This window comes from Xyrauchen texanus, chromosome 44 (genome assembly GCF_025860055.1).
Source record: "Xyrauchen texanus isolate HMW12.3.18 chromosome 44, RBS_HiC_50CHRs, whole genome shotgun sequence".
Lineage (NCBI taxonomy): Eukaryota > Metazoa > Chordata > Actinopteri > Cypriniformes > Catostomidae > Xyrauchen > Xyrauchen texanus.
Window position 1 is genome coordinate 22,413,782 of NC_068319.1, and position 21,925 is coordinate 22,435,706.

Consider the following 21,925-nt stretch of genomic DNA (forward strand, 5'->3'; position numbering starts at 1 on the left):
TGGCAACTAAGGCCAGTTGAGGGAATTGAGCTGCTGGTCCAAGCTGGGCATCTGGACCTGACCCGTTTGCCGAACTGAAGAAAAACTGTCCAGGATGTCTCTCCTCCAACACTACCATACTCCGCCCCTCCCTCCGCCTTGCAGGAATATCACCCAGGATAGGTGGGTTGCTGAGGAGGAGTTGGGGTGGTGTGGGCCAGGGTATGTGTCATTGGGAGGGGGTAAGAGGGTCCAATTCCGCAATTCATAAATATTAATACAGAGTCCTCCTTATTTAGGAGGGGGCAAATTCTTTCATTTTGTTAGAGGGGGAAGCGGTTTATTCACTTAATGGCTTTTATTAGTGCCCGGACTTCAACTCTTTCATTAGCTAAAGTGCTGCTATAATTTAGAGGGGAAAGTGCAGCAGGGGAAGATGGGTGGGGGAAGGGCGGAGCTTGCTGGGTGAGTACCACTCATCTGCCATTGGCGTATGTCCCTAATGTCTAAAATACACTCAGACTAACATCTAAATCTGCCTCCATTTCATTCCCATGAACCCAATAACCCACCAGAAGAACTGTACTTCCACAGTAGTCTTCAGATTTCTGCTGAGGTTTCAAACTCAGATTGCTTACCTCCTAAATCTTCAAATTATGCTTTGCTCTTTGGAAGTTATTTATCAATGAAAAGGGTTAAAGGCACAAAGCTTTAAAAAAATATTTTAAAATGTAAGATTACACCTGGATAACTTTGTAGTCCATATTTTAAAATGTGTCCAATGCATCCCATTCTGAGTGTTTTGGAGAGGTATGCCATAGGCTGGACATTATTCAAATCGGTTTCATTTAACAAAAGGTTTGGCACCACCACAACTGCTTACAGCAGACTGTCAAATAACTAAGAAGTAATTGCATTGTGAAGTAGCTGCAGAAATGTATAAATGCTTTCTAAGGTCATGAGGAGAATGTCTTATATCGAATAGATCTCAGGGATTGTGTACCTTTTGATAAATTAGTTTCCAGGACTTATTCATACATTAGTAATTAATGGATAAGGATTTTTACAAATAATGTAATAGAGTTTGCACTCACAAAGTGAGTTCTAGACAACTCAATATATTATAGTGAAGCGAAACTAGTAAAAAATATATATTTACCATTTCATTAATTTCAATGCCTAGCAATCCCAATTAAAACATTTCCAGTAACACTTTACAATAAGGTTGAGTTAATTAACATTAATTACATAGTTAAAATAATTTTACACCACTTATTAATCTTGGTTAATGTTAAACACACCGATGCATTTTTAAAATGAAAATACGCATGTTCTCATTAACGGTTTATGAACCAACATCAACTACCAATAATATTTTGACACGTCAAAATGCACATAAGATGAATAAATGCTGTAAAATGATTGTTCATTGGTAGTTCATGATACCTCATGCATTAAATAAATGTTAACAAATACAACCTTATTGTACAGGTTAACCAAACTCTCTGATAGGTTTTCAAAGACTGGGATCCCTGATAATACATACCACTAGGAAAAAGATAAAAACAATATTTTTGTAGTAGTACTGTTGAACATCAGCACAAAAGGCAAAAACAACAAAAAGCCTTTTGGAATGATTAACCTTTGAGGCAGCTTGCACCAATCATGCATTCATGTCAAATGTCCCTAGTGAGTGGGGCAATTTAAGGGCATCAGTGCTTTCAATGGTGTGTATCATTCCCTGTCCATTTCATCCTCTAAGTGGCCTGGTTATCCCGAGTGATTGATAGTGAGAGAAGGGGGTGTTATGTGTAACCAGTCACATGACTACTGAATTAAACCATATGCAGTAGTGTGTTACTGATTAAACATCTCAATAATTCTTGGTCACCTGCAAAACAATGCTAAATATTCAACATAAAGACTTTTAACAGATCAACTATATTGCATTATACATCAGTTTCACATACAGACATGCATGGGTTTTAATACCAGGATTTTTATTAAGTTCACTTTGTTTTTCAGCCCACATATACAATTGAGTTATTTTATATCTGTATTCAAGCTATTTGTGATGCCGAGCCATGTACAAGGAAATTAATATGTGATTTACAATCATACATTGTCCATGTCCAAAAATAAAAACTGAAAAAATAAAAATAAAAAGGGAAAGAAAATAGAAAGATGTCATGGGCACCTAAAATGCCTTATCGCTTCTTTCATGAAGTGTAATTATCATGCAAAGCTCCAGAGTCCTTTTATTTCTTCACCAGCTGAATAACATCTTCATCCTCCATCACATGGTCTTTGCCGACTTTCTGTGGGTTATGCTTCACTGACGCCCCCCACACCAACGCACTGCAGAGAAAAGACAGAATGATGCTTTGCACATTTAAACCGTTTTTTTTTAGTAGATTATATACACTGCGATTCCTTAAATTAAACCAATTTGAAAAACGAGTGTTAAGTGCTTTCCTCACAAAAATGTACGCTAAAATATCCTAGCCCCTCTAAGTGATCAACTATGGATTTTTCAATGGCCAACAAGAATTGACTCCAAATATAACTAGATAACTAGTGCTGCAATTACATCAGAGCCATTCGTTACCAGGAATCTTAATTGGATCACCAGGATTGACGTACAGGAAAATACATAATCTATCACTTTATTGCCTTAATTTTGGTAAAGTGAAAACTACATAAATTGTGTGAAATAAAGGGTGTACAATTGTGAAAATACAAAAAGTGAAAACTAGATTGGCATTGAGATCACTGATTTTGGGATAAGTATAAAAAGAGACTTTGAAAACAGAAATGCAAGAGTGTCCTGAAATTCTTAGGAATGAAGTCATCACTTACTATTTGAACTCTTTGATGAGATTTTTGTGAATCTTTAAGCAGAAGTCCTCGACAGCTGTCGTTCCATCTGGAAGGACTACCGGTGATGTGTAATCAGGAAGCTGTCCTTTTGGTTTTGTGTAACTGTGAAATAGCAATCAATATTCATAATAAAAACAACATTTTTGTTTTGTTTTTAAATTATCTAAATGAAAATACAAGGCAGTAAATAAATAAATTATCAGTAATTAAATACTGATAATTATAAATATTTTAGTTCAAATAATACATTAATTTTTCACATTATAGTAATGAGAGGGGTGTTTAATTGTCCTGAAAATAGTTTCACAGTGCAAACAATCTTAATGGTCCTAAAGATGGGCTTAATTCTGCTAAGCAAATACAACTGCATACATCTTTTGATTTGGGGGTGAAAATAAAAATACAATAGCATTTCAACATGCAAGATGTATACTGCAATGCCTCTACATTTGCATTAACCATTTAGTAAGTAATATCTAAGTACATGTCTTTAACATACATGTTGGTGTTGCTTATGTGCTTGCATTTTTGCTTATAACTTCACGAAAAAATAAACTGAACATAAAATATCACATACAATTATTTAGAGGCGATTATCTTTAAAACGAGCCTACACACAAAGTAATTGAATGCATAGATAATTAGATAACCCACATGTATCATAATGTCCACACAGCATCTAGCTATCTGTCATCTTGCTATTTGGCTACAAACATGTTAGATTTCCTGGATCAGATGACATCATTGGAAATGGTGCAGCGTCATGGAACACTAAGCCAATCAGATTGGATTCAGATTGCTCCCACCAGTGGTGATAGTCCTCCATATTTGGGCAGAGAGTCATGTGATCAATCACTCCAATTACATATGGCCAACATGAGGTGGCGCCAAGTACATGACAGACTAAATTATGACTCAAACGGCACAGAATAAATTCCGTACTGTGAAATCTCATTACTAAAATCATGTCTACATGCTATGCAAACCTTTAGTCATTGTTGTATTTGCATGTGTAATTAGTTCTTATGTACAATTCATGTTTTATTTGTTTTGAGAGGCTTTTGAACACTAGGATAAATTATTGAAAAAAGAAATAATAATAATTGTAATAAACTTTTTAATGCTTTGTCGTATCAACATAAAATATACTCTTGTTACCGGTGACATGATGCAGTTTTTCAGAGCTTCCTTATTTACACCCTGAGGTATATAATATCAAATCAGAAAAATAAGAAAAAAGGTTACTCTTGGGCTCAAGTTTTTGTGATATTTAAGCAGTGTCTAAGTGTATTCAGTCTCTGAATTTATCATAATCTATATCATAAATACATTTGAAAAACTTTTCTTTAAAATGATATCACATCAATGATAACACATGACCTTTTTTCGAGTTATATGCCTTACATTTTTTTATGCCACTGAAAGAGGAAGTCTTTAAGCTCGGAGTGTGTTTTTAAAGGATTAATAGGTCATATCACCGTTTACTAGCTTTGATCATATAATGCACAAGCAGCTGACTGAGTGTAACTCACATGCGCACTAGATGCAGGTAGTCCCAGATTCTTTCCAGCAGATCGTCAAAGTTCCAGCGGTGGTGCGCTGAGATTGGCACACAATGAGGGATTTTGTAGATAATGTCCAACTCCTCAATAGAGATCTGGTCGATTTTGTTAAGGACATAAATGCAAGGGATATAAACCCTAGTGGAGATAATAAGAACTGTGTGAGACCCATAAAACCATTACTCCTAAAATAAGAGTGAGTGAGAATGAGCCTAATATTATGGTAATGTATGGTCCTACCGGTTTCCCTCCACTACGTCGATGAGGTCGTCAGCTGTCGAGTCACTTCTTAGGGTTATATCTGCGTTGTGGATCTTATACTCTGAAAGGATGCTCTTCACCGTCTCAGAGTCCAGCTCACTTTGGGCACACTAAGAGAGAGAGTATGCCAGCTAAATATATGATCACAATTGTTTTGATTTAGAATAGACAACAATAAATGGAATTTAGAAGAACGCTGAAGTCATACAGTAGCAGTGAAGTTTATTCCACCCTTGTCTTTTTTCTTGAAGCCAATATTTGGTGGTTTCTTGTTGAGACGGATGCCGAACCCCTCCAACTCATGCTCAATGAGCTTCTTGTGTCCTAGAGGCTTCAGAACATCCAAGACGATCAGGATGAGGTTGCAAGTGCGAGCAACTGTTGGAAGGAGGGAAGTTTATTTGCGGGAACAAGTAGTAGCTAATAGGATAGTAGAAGTGTCCTCAAAAGTATGCAAGTGAGTGTGACAGCTAAGGTTTGTTACCGGCAATGACTTGACGTCCTCTACCCTTGCCATCTTTGGCTCCCTCAATGATTCCTGGGAGATCCAGAAGCTAATATAAGAACAAATCTGCATTATTCACAAATCATGAACATCAAAATGCAGTTTTTCATTATTAAATGTGCAGTGGGAAATCACACAAGTGTTAGTATCTGGTTTTCCATCCAAACATTTTAACGTAATTTTGTGACATTGCATAAATTAAGGATAAAAGCACAAGCTGCGAACAAAATTTCCAAAAAGAGCAAGGATAAGTATTAACCACCTAGCAACTACCCAGAATGCACTAGCAACTGGCTATCACCTAGCAATCACCTAGCAAAGTCCTAGCAACCACCCAGTGCCCCCTAGCAATCACTCAGACAGCCCAAAAAATGCTTAGCAAACCACCTAGCAATGACCCAGCAATTTCTAGCAACCACCCAGAATGCATTTTTAACTGCTTAGCTACAACCTAGCAACCACCCAGAGTCTCCTAGTATTGACCTAGCAATGTAACTACCCAAAATGCCCTAGCAAGCACTTAGCAATGATCATATTTTTCGGTAGGACTTAAAAAAGTAAACTGGAGTGGCTTTTGTTTAGCCAATGAGAAGAAAAAAAAATCAGAAACTATCTCTGCTTGGGAGTTATTCTTCATGTTTGGGAATACTATCTTGTCTTTGAAAGGGTGTGGTTTTGGCAAGATGGCATGGTCTATTTCAGTGACTAAGCCTGGCAGAAGCAAAACGGTAAACTGGCTTACCTTTAAAGCAATGAGAGTTTTGTTTTGAGTATATGACACATATCGCCAATAATTCTAATGATTTTTGTTTTGACAAAAACACTCCATTAAATGTAATTTGCCTAGTGTATGATGAATTAATGCAAAGAGCTTGTACCTGGATCTTGGCTCCTTTATAACGGATGACACCTGGAACAGTTGTCAGTGTGGTGAACTCATAGGCAGCTACTTCAGAGTACACGCCAGCCAGGTTACTCAGAAGAGTGGATTTACCCACTGATGGGAAACCCACAAAACCTATTCGAGCATCACCAGTTTTCGCCACATCAAAACCTGTGATGAAAAAAATTATATTTTCGTGACAACACAAACCACTATCAACCAAATATATATATACATACACACACATCTTCATCAAAGTCACAAGTATAGACAAATTATAATATTTTATGTCTTTACTGAACGCATCCCATTAAACATTCACAGTGTTGTGGAAAAAAAAGTGAGTTTTAATAATAACTTGTTGATCCTCCTTTGGCAGCAATAAACTCATCTAAGCGTTTCTGGTAGCTGCGGATTTGACCTGCTAAACGTTGATAAAAATTTTGGACCATTCTAACTTCCAGAACTGCTTCAGCTCAGACCTATTCTTAGAATATCTGTTGTGAACAGCTCTATTGAGGTCATTCCAGAGCATCTCTATTAGGTTACGGTCACTCAAAGAGGTGGGTTTTCTTTGATTGAAGCCATTCTGTAGTGGATTTACTTGGATGTTTAGGGTCATTGTCCTGCTGCATCACTCAATTTCTACTGAGCTTCAGCTGGTGCACAGACATCCTGAAATGATCCTTTAGAATATCTTGATAAACTTGGGAAATTATTTTTCCCTCAATGATAGCAAGCGGTCCAGGCCCCAGTAATGCAGCCCCAAATCATAATCCTCCCTCCACCATACTTAACTGTTGGGATGATGTTTTCATGTTGGTATGCGGTGCCCTTTTTATGTCATAGTTCTGTGTGTTGTTCCAAACAACTAAACTATAGTTTCATCAGTCCTCAAAACATTTTCCCAGTAGCGTTGTGGAGTGTCAAGGTGGTCTTCGGCAAACTTCAGGCATGCAGCAACGTTTTTGTTGGAAAGCAGCAGCTTCCTTCATGGTCTCCTGCCATGCTTGTTTTCCATATAATAGACTCATGAACGGAGATGTTAACCAGTTCCAATGATTCCTTCATGTCTTTTGCGGTCACTCTAGGGTTCTTTTTTACCTCATTGAGCAGTCTGTGGTGACTCCTTGGACTCATTTTGGCTGGATGGCCACTTCTAGGGCGAGTAGCCACAGTACTAAATCATCTCAATTTATAGAAAACTGTGGACAGATGAATATCTAAGCTCTTAGAGATAACTTTGTAACCATTCTAGATTTATATCAAGCAACAATTTTTGATAGGTCTTCTGAGATCTCTTTTTTTGTGAGGGATGGTCCCATCAGCAGCTGCTTCTTTTGAATCAACTCAATGTTTTTATAAGTAAAATTTGGTCTAACCCATACCTCCAACCTAGTCTCATTATTTGGATACCAGGTTTGCCAACTCCTGACTCTAATTAGCTTTTGAATAAGTCATAAGCCTAGGGATTCACACATCTTTATGTGGTGAACTGGTGATTTTGCAGTACTAACCCTCTCCAGTGCCGCCTCCACTGCCTCCTTTAGGAGTTATGAGTTCTCTCCTCAGTTTGGCTAATCTTGCCTTCAGCAGACCCAGATGGTGAGCTGTGGCCTTATTTTTCTGAGTGCGAGCCATCTGCAGGACACAGAAACATAAAACAGCACATTTACAGGTTATAAGAGTGTTTTGTGATAGTTAATGGAAATGTCACTGCTGCATTGTCATTAACTCTTACATAATATCTTGATTTTGCTGTTATGTCTCACAAACCTAAACATGGTTTTCTGTGAAGTATTGAACATTATTGTTGTACATTTTTCTGATTTAGCTTAAACAAAGTTTAAGTTATTTTTTGTGAAATTTTGAAGAATGCCTTGTGATAAGTTTTGGAATTAATAGTCAGAATGGTTTTAAAATGTAGAAGAATGTCAGTAATGTTTGCATACTATGCCATTGTTTGTTTTCCAGACGAAGTGTGGTAATGATTTTATAGTTGTAATAATTACATTATATCTAGCTAAATATCTACTATTTAATTATTATTAAAAACCCGGTAAATTAATTGTTGTATAAGAAAATGTAACAAAAAAACGTAACCGGCATGTATTAATCTTACACATATAAAAATACATAGTTACACATAAAACGTTACATAATTTCTTTGCGGAGGGGTCAGTGAAAATGTTGACAGGACAAGAAAAACTGACCGGGTAGAAGATAAAACCGCTTAATGTTGAGCCTTGAATTATTACTGGTCAAGACAACAGTAAACTTCATGTATTTTTAGGTATCATTCATCAACCATTAGATTTATTTGATCCTATTACTGAACCTCGTGTTTATTAATGTACCCCGCTGTAGCCCTCTCTGCTAAATGGCTTTTGGCGCTAATGTGCTAATGGCTATTCTCCATACATAACTGTTTATGCCAACCCACCTCGTTCTCGATTTCGGCTATTTTGGCGAGCAAACTCATCTTGGCGTTGACCTTTTCACAGCTGTTTCTTGAAAAATCAAAAGCTGATGATGATACGCTGAATTACTTTATCGGTTCTGTGGCTTAATGGTTCGCAGGCCCACCACTCGCACCGCTGTCATGCTTTGCCATGAGTGCATGTGATGTTCTCGCGATATTTCGCCTCTTCTCGCACCTGACAAAAGTGTGCCGCCTGCTGGTTAGAAGTGAATATTTCAACGTTTCCAGAGAGATTAAACACTAGTGCGTCAATTAAAAACGTTACAAGAGGTCATTAGATGACAAAAATGTCCACGTAAAAATGCCATAACATTATTATATATTAATGTCATTTTCCAATTTCCCATACTTAGATTTTTTTAAACAACAGCAGTCCTGATCATAACTACACACATACAAAACTCTGATATCCATACCAGCACACCCACACAATTTTAGTGGCATCATTTATTCAATTTGCCTACAGTGCTCTGTAATAAAGTCATTAGAATATAGGAAAAAAGCATGTATATGCTCCATAGGCTAAACACGAGGAAAGTGGCACCATCTGGTGGAAAATATTTAATTTTTGAAACCAGGGCTCTAGAATGAAAGCATAATATCATATAATTCATGATTTTATGCTTTAATGGCACTGGGATCAAATATTGCCATTTTAATGGGTTTCAATGTGGACATTTTTGTCCTTAAGGTCCTGAGTGTAACTATTTTGTGTACCCAGTGTATTACAGGAACTGAGGTTGAAATATAAAAATTCCCCCCAAAATACACACCTTTTGCCTAATTTATGCCGTTGGCATTAACACAGACAAAATGATCGGAAAAACAAAATTAAAAAAGACAAAAATCTCCAGAAGGTCGCACAAAGGTTAAGTGAGCTTAAGTGTTTGATTTTGTTAATACCACACGTAAAATGTCCATTCTACATAACAGATATTACTATAGAGGTGACGTGTAAATGAACACTTGACTGCCGTTTGTTCTGTAAACTAAAAAACTAAACAAAAAACTGAATAAGAATCTGAAGTGTGCCCATGCATGTTAACAAATCAGAAAACTTGGAGGTGGCTTCAAGGAAGGAGTCCTATGTTTGCGTCAAGCACTGAAGATGTACAGTCGTTTAAAGTCAAGCAATTCGTCTGGCACTTGGTAATGTGTCACTAATGCAACATTTGGGACCAGTGTTTGTTCCACGTGTTAGACTTATAAATCACACTTGTTTCTGCATTTACCAAATTGTTAATTTTCATATTCAGATTCTCATGTCAATAATTTTGCGTATTGTTGGGCCTATGTAGTTCATGGTCAAATAATATGATTCAGTGTTTATTTTAAGGGCAATTTTGTAAAGAATATAATTAAATAAGAAAACATTTTGGTACTGTGTTGGGTCACCACTTGATGTCCATTTGCAAAATCTAGGCTGTGAAGACAACCAGTTGAGAACCACCCATTGGGATCGCAAGACATGATGTTATGGTGCTTTGGAAGGCGGTCTAAAATCAGTGCCTTAATATTGAAACTATTGTCCAGTCATTGACTGGCTGTTTTCAGACACAGTCATTACTTTTTGTGGTGTGTTTGGTGCCACTTTTGGTGTACAATTACTTACAGTAGCTTGAATTCTTCAAAAGATGAACTAAAAACACAAATATGACACAATGTATTCACAAGGTATTTGCATTATGCGCTTAATGCATTAAACAATCAGTGCTCCAAACATACACATTTAGTTTCATTTCACAGTATTTATCAATAAATTCTGTGTACCAGTCATAAGATACAAGTCTCTCTGACAGTAAATAGACTTGCAGTCAGACTTTCTCTATCAGACTTTAACTTTCAATAGGTGGGATGCTGGTCAGATTGACAAAAAATAAGCACGACACATTTCTGTTTTGATTTGTGCTGTGGTTTTGTTTGACCTTTAATTCCATCATCTAAAATACAGACTGTATTTTTACAAGTTGTTCAAGGTATGCCAGACGTCCACGATGGTGCTGCCCAGCTTACTGAGAAATCCTAAGATTTCAGAGGAACTTCCAGAGTCTCCTAATATGGTCCCAGGTACTGTACATTTCCCTACACTTACCCACTTTGAAAGCTTTGGTACTATGCCCCACTTACACATTCAAACAGTTCTTTGCAATAAATCCTTTGAGAAAGACACTCTTTTGGAGGTGTGCTTGTCCTCATTAATATATAAAAATAGGCATTTCCAAATATATACAAGATGTTTGCTGCTTTTAATCAGATGTGACATCTATAAATAGCATCCAGTAGATCTCTACTTGTTTAGACTTGAAGACTATTTAAGCGCAGAGCACACAGTAAACCGAGAGTTCCCTCTCAGCTTATTCCATAAAGATATGTCAATTGCCATTGGAACTAATGGAGAGTTTGCAACTTTGGTGCAATAACTGCAGCAATCTAACATCTACATTTTAAGCACAGTAATTTCAGTTGAGGTCTCGTTTTTAGTATCAGGAGGGAAACCTGCTTCCCATGCCTTAGCCTACACAATCATTATCGTTGTACTTTCTGGCCATTATTCTACGACTAAAGGTGTCTTTTCATTTTAATGAGCAACACAAATTCATATTATAGTCAGAAAGCATTGAAGTGCATTGACAAAGTGCAAGTTATAGATTCAGACGCAATAATTTCTGAGAGGAGTACATTGTTTGCAATATAGCCCCTGGAATAGTCACTTTTAGAGGGCTACATCTGAAGATCATTACAGCTGATGCCGTTTGTTACTTAAAAGATATGATTCCTTTCAGTGTGTAAATCTATGTTATCGCTATTTTGGACAGGGAGGGGATGCATTCATCATCTGCCCCTGTATTGGGTTCAGACATGCTATTATTTCCTAAATAAAGAGTTAGTAATGCCTGTTGATTCAAGGAACAAGTCAAAACTCATTCGCATATGCAAAGACAGACAATTCATTAGGAAGCACTAGTCTGGCACTTTGCTATTTCGTGCCATTTGAGGTCACCACATTGCTTTCCTGAATTAAGTCACCCGAGAGGCGACTCTAAGGACTTACTGAGAAAAGTCTCTCTGTGATCCCGTCGGCAGAGAAACAGCATTATTTAGAGGTAAAAAAAAATTAAAAAAGAAGAGCAAACCAACAAGATATGTGGACGTTATCCATTTCAAATGCATTATCACCGGTAGCCTCAGATTGTGTCATCAGAATTCGGATAATACTTTATTGAAACTATAAGGCTTTACATTAAAATGCAACTTGGCCATATAATGGCAAAAGTCTTCTCCGGAGGTGCCAGCAGCTCTAGCTGCTCTCAGAAGAAGTGGGCGGCGCGGTGGAGGACGATCGGCGTCGGGAGACGGACTGCGAGCGCTCGTGGCTGTGTTTGTCATACGGCTGCAGCTGAACCTCCAGGAAGTCCCGGTGCTGCTGGCTGATCACTTGACTGATGAGGCCAGGGAGCGCCTGTAAGTTGCAGAGCAACGTCTCCAGTTTGGTCTCCAGCACTGCAATCCTCTTTTCCATGTCCTCACCTCGCTCGTTCAGGTCTGAGACTAGATCATACATGATGTTTTGAGTCTTTAAGCGAGGGAGAGACACAAGAGTCACAAAGAGGACATTATTAACAGAGATGAATAAATATTCTTGGGCTTTATGCCAACTATTATCACTGCATAAGACAAAAAAAAAATAAAATTATGTCACAAAGAACAAAGCTGCATATGACTCAAAGGCACTCTAAAAAGCAGCCCATTGATGGATTGCCCAGGTAAGAAATGAAGTGTGGCATCCATACTTTAAGACATCTCAATTCCCAGTACCAACAACATAATTCTTGGTAACACCTTTTTACAGTCTCCTTGTTAAACATATTCCATGTATTGACTAATAACACTAAAAAGCGTAATTACAAGTAACTTACCCTAATACAAACCCTAACCCTAAACCTATAGTAAGTACATGTTGTTAATGAATTAATATTACTCAGTCCTTCCTTGTGTAACTACACTGTAACATAAAATAAAAGTAAAATAGAAAAGTAAAAGTGTCATTATTTTATTTTTACGCAGATACAGGTAACTCCATTACTCAAAGTTTTTCCAAGAAATGGAAAAAAACGTTTTTTTTTGTTGTTGTTGTTTTTAAGTTATGGTGCCTGTAACTCCGGACATTTTAAAGATCTTAATATCCTTTTTGATTCTGGTTCTGGTCTGGTTTTCCCCTTTTGATATATTCATATTTAAGGCCCAGTATTGTAAAATCACATAACAAATGGGTTCTCTCAGTGTGGCCATTTTTCCAAATATCACACAGTATGAAGCAATTTTTTCTAATCCAGCAAACCAAAAGGTCTAAAGTAGAAATGTACCTTTATTTTTTCATATAAAAACAATGATGTCAAAATCTCCATTATTGAGTCCAAAAATGTCACTTTAAAGAAATTTTTTGTTCACCTTTGTATACCCTTTGCACTATGTTGGATCCCCAATCCTAAAGCAAAATCAGTTGAGTAGAACCACTGATTTAATCTATTCTCTTTCAAATGCGATGCAATATCAAGAAATATCTCACAAAACAAATACGAAAAAGGACATAATAAACATATCAAGAAACTGCCCTCATTACTCTAACAGATGAAGCAACATAATGATATGATACATCACTATCCTAAAAAAAATAAACAAATAAACTTGAAAAATCAGGAACGGATAACAAACATTTATCATGGCAACCGAAGTTGCATACGCTACATATCAGCCTGACAATGGCTATCTGGATGTTGAAGAAGAACTGAAGCTGCTTAAGTTATTTTAAGCTGCATTAGATGAATCATTGCCACCAGGAGCAGCTGCTGCCATGATGAATATTATACCGCCCTCTGACGGCAAGAGGCAATTATGGCAATGATAAAAGGCAGTGGGAACCAGTATGACTCATATCACATTCCTTCTGCCTCAATGTCACCCTCTGTGGTTTCTTTGAGAGGTGTGGGACAGGAGGGTAAATGGGTAACACTAACTAATGCGCTTCCATTCGAGTCCTGACAGAAGCTGCTGGGATATGACCACTGCAGATGTTTGAATATCAGCGCTCTATGCTGCACGCACTTGTGTATGTCAGGCTGGCAGAGCTCATGGTATTCCCCAAGGATTGCCATCTAGATATTTAATTGCATCTAACAAAACTGCACCAGGGAACCACAAATTCAGCATTTCTATTTTATCAGGCAATTTTAACATATCAGGTATCCCATCAATTATTTGTTTTCCCTGGTGCTAAAAAGCTTTTTCGGACCATTAAGTAACATGATGAATCGCGCATAGCAAGAGGGAAACAAATAACAGAAGTGAATGCGTAAGAGAGTCAGATAAGGACATTAAGTAAAGGAATAAATGAACTGACATCAACCATATGCTTAGTTACTCTTTGCTGTAAAGGACTGGTACCACAAACAATACCATACTCCAGACAAAACAGACAGAAACAAAAAAACAAATCAAACTGAAAAGCCACTTCAAAGTTTGTCTGTTCATTTGACACCTGTAGACTTGCACTGTATTGGCATTTGATCGCCAAGTGTTTCTAAAACTTAAAATGGATCTCCTATGATCTATCATGCATTAGTCAGACACATGGCAGCTGAGACCTCTTTTAATCTTACCTTTGCAAGGTCCACTAGAGAGTTTGCTTGGTCATTCAGCTTGCGTTGCTCCATTTTTACACTTCTTAATCTGAACACAAGACCATTCAGAGCCCAATAGTGGCAAGTGGTCAGTACACAAATGTTTTGAGAAAAGTTCTCCATTCACAAGCCACACATTTTGGAAGCACTCCTAGAACATGCACAAGACATGAGGAGAGAATGCAGGGATTGAAGGAGCACTGAGGCGCATGCAAGTAAAGACTTCAGGCTGTGGGCGAGGAGGGTCACTTTGTTTTTTATTTTTCCTTTTTCAGCGATGCTATCACAATATCTGATGGAAAAATATGCTGGAACTTTTTTGGTTATTAGTAAGGCAGGAAAGGATGTTCCTTTAAAACTGAGACTTGTGAGTAAATTGCCGGCCATTCCTAACTGAACACTGACTGGTAGATGGAGGTGCCATGCACCCTTTGAAAAAATGTATTTAACTTTACAAAATGTACAGAACAGACCAAACATTTCTGGTCTATATCGATATATTTAAGTATATTGTAAGATAAATGAATTTTCTGAGTTCAACAGAAGTTTTCAAAGTTTCTTTGGAAACATACAATTTACAGTAATGCACTTACAAAGGATGTCTATGGGGCAAGTCATTGTAAAAATATTAAAATGTTTCCAAAGTATAGCCACAAGATGTAAACATTATATGAGTTAACACGAGACTGATGTAATAAAATTGCTTAATAACCTTGTCTTACTAACCTTGTCTGTGTTTATTCAATCTTTCAACTCCTGCCATGACCATGTAAAGCCTGTAAACCTTGTTACATTTGCATACAACCTGCTTACATACAACCAGGGGATAAAGTTCGATTTTCATGGTGGCGGAAACTTAAGAGTGGGGGGTGAGAGAGTGGTGGGGGTGCCAAAATGTAGTTCTGGACCGTTCCAACCCCATTTAACCCCTGCATACAACCATAGAAATTATTTTGGCAAAGACGATTTAGAGAACTTTACAGCTCAAACACCAAACATTTTTGCATGAACAAAAAAACAAAACGCACATTTCTACTACTAAGCCATCCAGTACATTTACCCCATAGACATCCATTAAAAGTGCATTACTATAAATGGGTGATTCTCACAAAACCTGTCAATAAAATGTTCTTGTCCTATTTTACTCTTGATATCAAAGGAAACAAACAAGAAATTATATTTTGCATGTAGAAAAGGAAGCCTATATTATTTAGATATTATTTCAATGATATAATGTTAAAGTCCACCCCCCAAATCTCATTAACACAATGCATTAAATGATGGTCATATAATATTCTCATTACCGCAATATAGATAAATGCTATATTACTAAAATTGTAAAGTATTTATAAATCATAGTAGTACTGTACTCTCTTGGTACTGCCACTAATTTTAATTTTAAAATTTTAAAAACATTGTACAACAGCATCTTTTCTACTATAATACAATACAATAATGGCATGTTACGGTAATGAGAATCATCACTGAAAACAATGTGAATACTAATAGTAAAACATCCAAACCTATGGTAATGAGAACTGGAGGGTAATATGTGCTTAAGTGTCCAGAAAATTATGTTCCAATGCAAAAGAAATCTTAATGGTCTTTATGTAAGCATCATTTTCTTTATGTGAAGTATAATTTCATATTTGTTATTGTATTGATTTGGGGTTAAATATAACCAGGGCATTTTCTTGACAGGTTTTGTAAGAATCACCCAAACCCAACATTAGAACAAAACTTGTATTGTAGCAGGAACATTTCTTTAATATAACTTTTATGAATCCTGTTCAGTTTTGAATCGGTTTTGCTATATTTGAAACCGATCACCATGTACTGTAAGCAAACTGAGATAAACGACCTCTGAGAACTGCATACTACTTCACAAGGCTTTGTATACCAACCCACTTACTCAAATCCATACTCCTAGCATTAATTATTCATCTCCTCCATTTAATGAGGATTGTTAGGAACTACTTTTCTTCACTATAAATTAAGTGGTTTATCCTTTCATTCTCAAGAGCATCGTTGCATACAGCACACCTGTGAGTAACACACATTAATTGCATATTTCAATTGGTAGGTTTGCTAACACAGATGAGTAACAAAACAAGAAACCTGTTCTCTGTTTGGGGGGAAAAGAGATTCAAATATAACCTGAGATATTTGTAATGACCCCTTTGAAAGACCAACATTTAGGAATTCAATGTGGAGATTGATGCATTAAGCTTCAAAGTGAGAGTTTGAGGACACAGATCAGAGAGGAAAATTATATGTGGCCTCTGGGGACTGGATGGTGAACAGCACAGATGTAGCAATCCTGGCAAGGAAAGCAGCATCAAGTGTAGTGAACAGATACAAGGGCTGCAAATCTGCTGCAAACCACCAGAGGGAGCAAAAACGCCACCATAGAGGAACAGAAAAAGCTCTTTTCCAAGGGTTCCACTAGCAAAAAAGTCCAGGTGACATTACTCCCCACAATTAAAAGAAAACACACACACACACACACACCTATTTTAGGCATTGCAATGTTACTTTCTTGACAATAAAGCACATTTACCCCAGCCCCCCACCCCGATTTCATAATGCAGCAGGATTTTCTTTCCAATTCTCAAAGTTTTCACTAATGATTCTTATTAGATCCTTATTTTTGTAACACAGTAATTTCTTATCAGAAGGGTATCCAAAGGGTGCCTGGGTAGCTCAGCATGTTAAGACGCTGACTACCACCCTTGGTGTCACGAGTTCGAATCCAGGCCGTGCTGAGTAACTCCAGCCAGGTCTCCTAAGCAACCAAATAGGCCCGGTTCAGGAGGGCCGTCTTCAAGGAGAGGGCTTTGAGCTCTACTGACTCAAGCGGCTCGAAGGGGGGTCCCTGAAGGCCTGAGAGGACCACTGAGAGATTCCAGGAGGGGAACAGGCTTGGCCGGGAAGGGTTCAACCTCCGGGCGCCTCTTAAGGAACCTGATAATCAAGTCGTGCTTACCAAGGGACTTGCCGTCCAATGCGTCATGGTGGGCTGCGATAGCAGCAACATACACCTTCAAGGTGGAGGGGGACAGCCATCATACCTCCTGCAGGAATGAAAGCACTGACCGAACTGCGCATCTCTGAGGATCTTCAGATCTGGAAGAGCACCAATTTGCGAACAGACGCAACTTGAGGGCGTAAAGCTGCCTGGGGGAACTCTGGCTTGGTTGATCGTGTCTTCGACTGCAAGTGGTAGACCGCATAAGTCTCCCGTGTCCCATCCAGGGGCCAGACATGGAGGTTCCAGAGGTCTGGGTGCGGTGCTAGAGGGTGCCCCGTCTCTGAGAAAGGAGGTCCTTCCTCAGGGGAATTTGCCAGGGAGGTGCCATCGCGAGGAGCGTGAGATCTGAGAACCAGGTCCGAGTGGGCCAGTAAGGAGCCACTAAGGTGACATGTTCCTCGTCCTACCTGACCTTGCAAGCACCAGTACAAGAAGGCTCACTGGGGGAAATGCATACTTGCGCAGCAAGACGCGTAGTGTGCCAACGTGTCTGTGCTGAGAGGGGCCTCTGTTATTCAGTACCAGAGTGGGCAGTGGGAGTTGTTTTGGGAGGCAAAGAGATCTATCTGAGCCCTGCCGAAGTGTTCCCAGATCAGCTGGACCACCCGGGGGTGGAGCCTCCACTCTCCACTGAGCCGTTATGTCAGCCATCATGTCGCGGTCACCCGGGATGTGAATGGCGGGCAGCGACCTGAGTCGAAGCTGACTCCAGAGGAGATGGCTGTGGCATGTGACGGGAGCCTACGCCACCATGGCGATTTATGTACGCTATCATGACAGTGCCGTCTGAACGGATCAAGACATACTTTCCCCCGAATCAGCGGGAGAAACCTCCACAGGGCAAGGAGTACAGCCAACAACTCGAGGCAGGTGGGGCCCTGTCCAGGAGCCAGCGGCTGCATGCCCGTAGCACACGGCGCCCAAACCCAGTTGAGAGGCGTCTGTGGTGTCTACGACATCTGCTGTAGTGGGACTCCTGTCTGCAGAAAACAGAGGTCTGTCCAAGGGTTGAAAGTCTGATGGCAGGAAGGGGTGATTAACACACAGTATGTGCAGCGGCACCATGCCCATCTCGGGACTGGAGTCTGAAGCCAGTGCTGAAGCGTTCTCATATGCATCAACCCGAGCGGCGTGAACATCTGACTGCCCGGGTCTTCCGTCTCAGGGGCACTTAGGAGCTTCACGGGTCCTAGAGGGGATCCTGGAGATGGGGGCACACAGCGCCTGCGGGGCGCTCGACGCTGGGGCTGAGAGCTGTGCCTGTTTGAAGCGGAGCTGCCTGTGGTTTAGTCTCAGGGGACACCCTCGGCGGGTAGACGGGGTTCAGGCTGAGTTGAGGTGGCGGTGCGGCATGATGTGAGATATTGCTTCCGTCTGCCTCTTCACTGCCGAAAACTTCTGGGCAAAGTCGTCGAAGGTGTCGCCGAAGAGGCCGAACTGGGAGACAGGGGCGTTGAGAAAGCGTGGCTTGTCAATGTAGTGCATTTTGACCAAATTCAGCCACAAATGGCGTTCCTGGACCAGGAGGGTTGCCATAGCCTGCCCGAGTGCTTGCGCTGTGACCTTCGTAGCTCTGAGAGCGAGGTTGGAGGCAGGGCACAGTTCCTGCAGCACATCGGGATCGGGACTACCCAGGTGCAGATTTTTATGTGCCTTGGCTTGGTAAACTTGCAGGAGGGCCATGGTATGCAGGGCGGAGGCAGCCTGTCCAGTGGCGCTGTAGGCTTTCGCAGTCAGTGACAACATTGTCCTACAGGCCTTGAAGGGGAATACCGGGCCGTCCCGCCAGGTGGCGGCGTTCTCGGGACACAGGTGGATCGTAACTGCCCTGTCCACCTGAGGGACCTCCGTGTATCCGTGGACCACCCCACCATCCAGGGTAGTAAGAGCGGACGAGTGAGGAGGTTGGTTCTGGGCAATAAAAGATGCCCTCCACGAATGTGTCGGCTCGTCATGCACTTCTGGGAAGAAAGGTACCGGCACCCTGGTACAAGGAACCGATTGAGTAGCCGTGGGGGCGAAGGTTTCAAGTCCACCCTCGCACTCCCGGTGGCCCGGGAAAGCAGAGCGGACATCCGTGCGTCAGGCTCAGACTGGGCGAGCAGACCCGAAGTTGGCAGCCCAGACGAGTCATCAGCATCAGACGCCACTGTGACACTCTCCAATGCAGCGGTGAAATTGTCATCCAATTCCGGAGGCTCAAAGGAGAATGCGGGGTGGGTGTTTTGTGGAGATTTACCTGGCGAAACCGAGCCCGTCGTCATCCCTGAATTGCCTTCAACGCCAGCCGGGACATCCTCAATCCCGTGTGAAGAAGGAACGGCGCGGGGGGGGGGGGTCTTTTCGTGAGAAAAGAAAGGCGCGACCGCAATGTTGCTATGGCTATGTTCTCGCACTGAGAACGTGAACCATTCATAAAATGCTGACTGCGTGTCATCGCAACCCAGGCACACGAGGCAGCTTTTATGACCGTCAGAAGTGGAGAGAAATCCACCGCATCCAGGAACTACACAGAGGTGGAAGGGCATCTTGAAAAAGACGTGACCTGAAAAGGACGTTCAACGCCTGCTGTGTATTGCTCTTTTATGAGTGGAAACTCTAACTCTTTTAGAGGAAATAAACTCTTTTAGGAGGAGCAACACTCTTTCAGGCAATGAAAGCGCTGTCGAAGCGCCCAAGGGCGTGGATTGCACAGCGTGCAGAGAGGAGAAAGCCGCCGGAATGCGCAGTAGATCCAACAGCAGTGCTTATCTCCAGTAGAGGTGAGTGGAACAGTGGTGAAGTCAGCTTTGCTGTTGCACAACCGCTTGGCTCCGAAGAAAAAATCTGTCTGACAGACACTCGCCCGCTCCCCTTTATATCCGTATGTCCGGGGGTGGGACATGCAAATTCTGTCTGCCAATTTGACATTGGCCTTCAAAGGTACGCGAGGCTCTCAGAAGAGACCCCTTGTGTCACTACAATCGACACAACGTCCGTCGAGTGAGTGACAGAAGGGGAACATTATTTAATGCAATATGAACTATTATGAACGAACAATGAAATTTTTTTTTATCAATTAACATTAACAAAGATTAATAAATGTTTAAAAATATTGTTCTTTGTTAGTTCATGATACCTAATGAATTAACTAATGTTAACGAATGGACCCTTACTGTAAAGTGTTATCGATATCTGATTATATGGCTTAAATTGAAAGTTTTGACATTAAAAGGATGACACAAACTCTGTTTAAATTATTTTTGAGAGAGGGCTGAATGTGCTTAATTGCCATAAAAATAATGGTCCTAAAATATCTTAATTTTAAGCAAACAATTATTTCATTTGATTTTGTAATGAAATATGACCCGACCATAATAGTTATCCCCACAGCAAATTACAGGCACTTCATATACACAGAGATAATTGCTTCTTAATTCTCCATTGTTGAGATATTGTTTTGCAATAAGAATGTCTACAGAGAATAGCTCCAAAAAATTATTTTAACAGTTGGATGACTGATAGCTATTAGAGTAAGAGGGCGCCTCATTAGTGTAAAAGCTCAAATCTACATTTGGCATCATTATCAATCATACCAAGTATGAAAATGTGCTTTTCAAAAGAATCTATAACCGAATGTAAAATATTGGGTTCACCAAAAAAATGTAATAAAATAAAAATTCTATCATCATTTACTCACCCTCTTGTCCTTTCAAACCCATAAGACTTTGGAACTTAAAAGGAGATGTTTACAGCATGAGGGGGAGTTCATAATTACAGAATTTTCTTTTTTCGGTCGATTATCCCTTGAACCAAACTTATTTTATTGGGCTGTATCTGTTTACTATATATTGTGGGTGTGTGTGTGTGTGTGTTTGTGTGTGTGTCTGTGTTTGTGGTGAACATAAGCTTCTAATCTGACAAGTGCATTTTGGGATACAAATTGTACACAGGCACCCTTGGGCACCTGCTGAACTTCTCGTCTGAGAGCTTGAGTCGCTGAACTAAGCAGTGTCTTCTCCGGCATGCTTCTGTTACGCTGTGTACATTTGCTCATGGTTAGAACAGTACGGTCTGATTCACAAAATGCTGTTCTGGACTGCGGTACAAACATTAAAGGTACAGGTGAAACTCGAAAAATTTGAATATCGTGCAAACGTTCATTAATTTCAGTACTTCAACTTAAAAGGTGAAACTAATATATTATATAGACTCATTACAAGCAAAGTAAGATATTTCAAGCCTTTATTTGATATAATTTTGATGATTATGGCTTACAGCTTATGAAAACCCCAAATTCAGAATCTCAGAAAATTAGAATATTGTGAAAAGGTTCAGTATTGTAGGCTCAAAGTGTCACACTCTAATCAGCTAAACACCTGCAAAGGGTTCCTGAGCCTTTAAATGGTCTCTCAGTCTGGTTCAGTTGAATTCACAATCATGGGGAAGACTGCTGACCTGACAGTTGTGCAGAAAACCATCATTGACACCCTCCACAAGGAGGGAAAGCCTCAAAGGTAATTGCAAAAGAAGTTGGATGTTCTCAAAGTGCTGTATCAAAGCACATTAATGGAAAGTTAAGTGGAAAGGAAAAGTGTGGAAGAAAAAGGAGCACAAGCAGCAGGGATGACCGTAGCCTGGAGAGGATTGTCAGGAAAAGGCCATTCAAATGTGTGGTGGAGCTT

The 21,925-nt window shown here is 39.9% G+C and overlaps 2 protein-coding genes across 2 annotated transcripts in view; both read right to left on the bottom strand.

Annotated features, from left to right (window-relative positions):
• Positions 1–1,964: 1,964 nt before the first annotated feature.
• Positions 1,965–8,687, bottom strand: drg1 (developmentally regulated GTP binding protein 1). Its single transcript, XM_052117359.1, has 9 exons — positions 8,514–8,687; positions 7,588–7,711; positions 6,066–6,241; positions 5,167–5,236; positions 4,891–5,060; positions 4,662–4,792; positions 4,392–4,559; positions 2,839–2,961; positions 1,965–2,337 (listed from the first exon to the last, which is right to left on the bottom strand). Exons 1-9 carry the CDS (start codon positions 8,550–8,552, stop codon positions 2,238–2,240), a joined length of 1,101 nt encoding a protein of 366 aa, XP_051973319.1. The 5' UTR covers positions 8,553–8,687; the 3' UTR covers positions 1,965–2,237.
• A 3,070-nt stretch (positions 8,688–11,757) lies between these two features.
• kcnn2 (potassium calcium-activated channel subfamily N member 2) overlaps positions 11,758–21,925 on the bottom strand; it is a 70,251-nt gene continuing 60,083 nt past the window's right edge. The window contains exons 8-9 of the mRNA XM_052117355.1: positions 14,210–14,279; positions 11,758–12,126 (exon numbers count right to left, since the gene is read on the bottom strand). Coding sequence (XP_051973315.1) covers positions 11,851–12,126; positions 14,210–14,279 — 346 coding nt within the window. The 3' untranslated portion in view covers positions 11,758–11,850. The remainder of the gene's footprint in view (positions 12,127–14,209; positions 14,280–21,925) is intronic.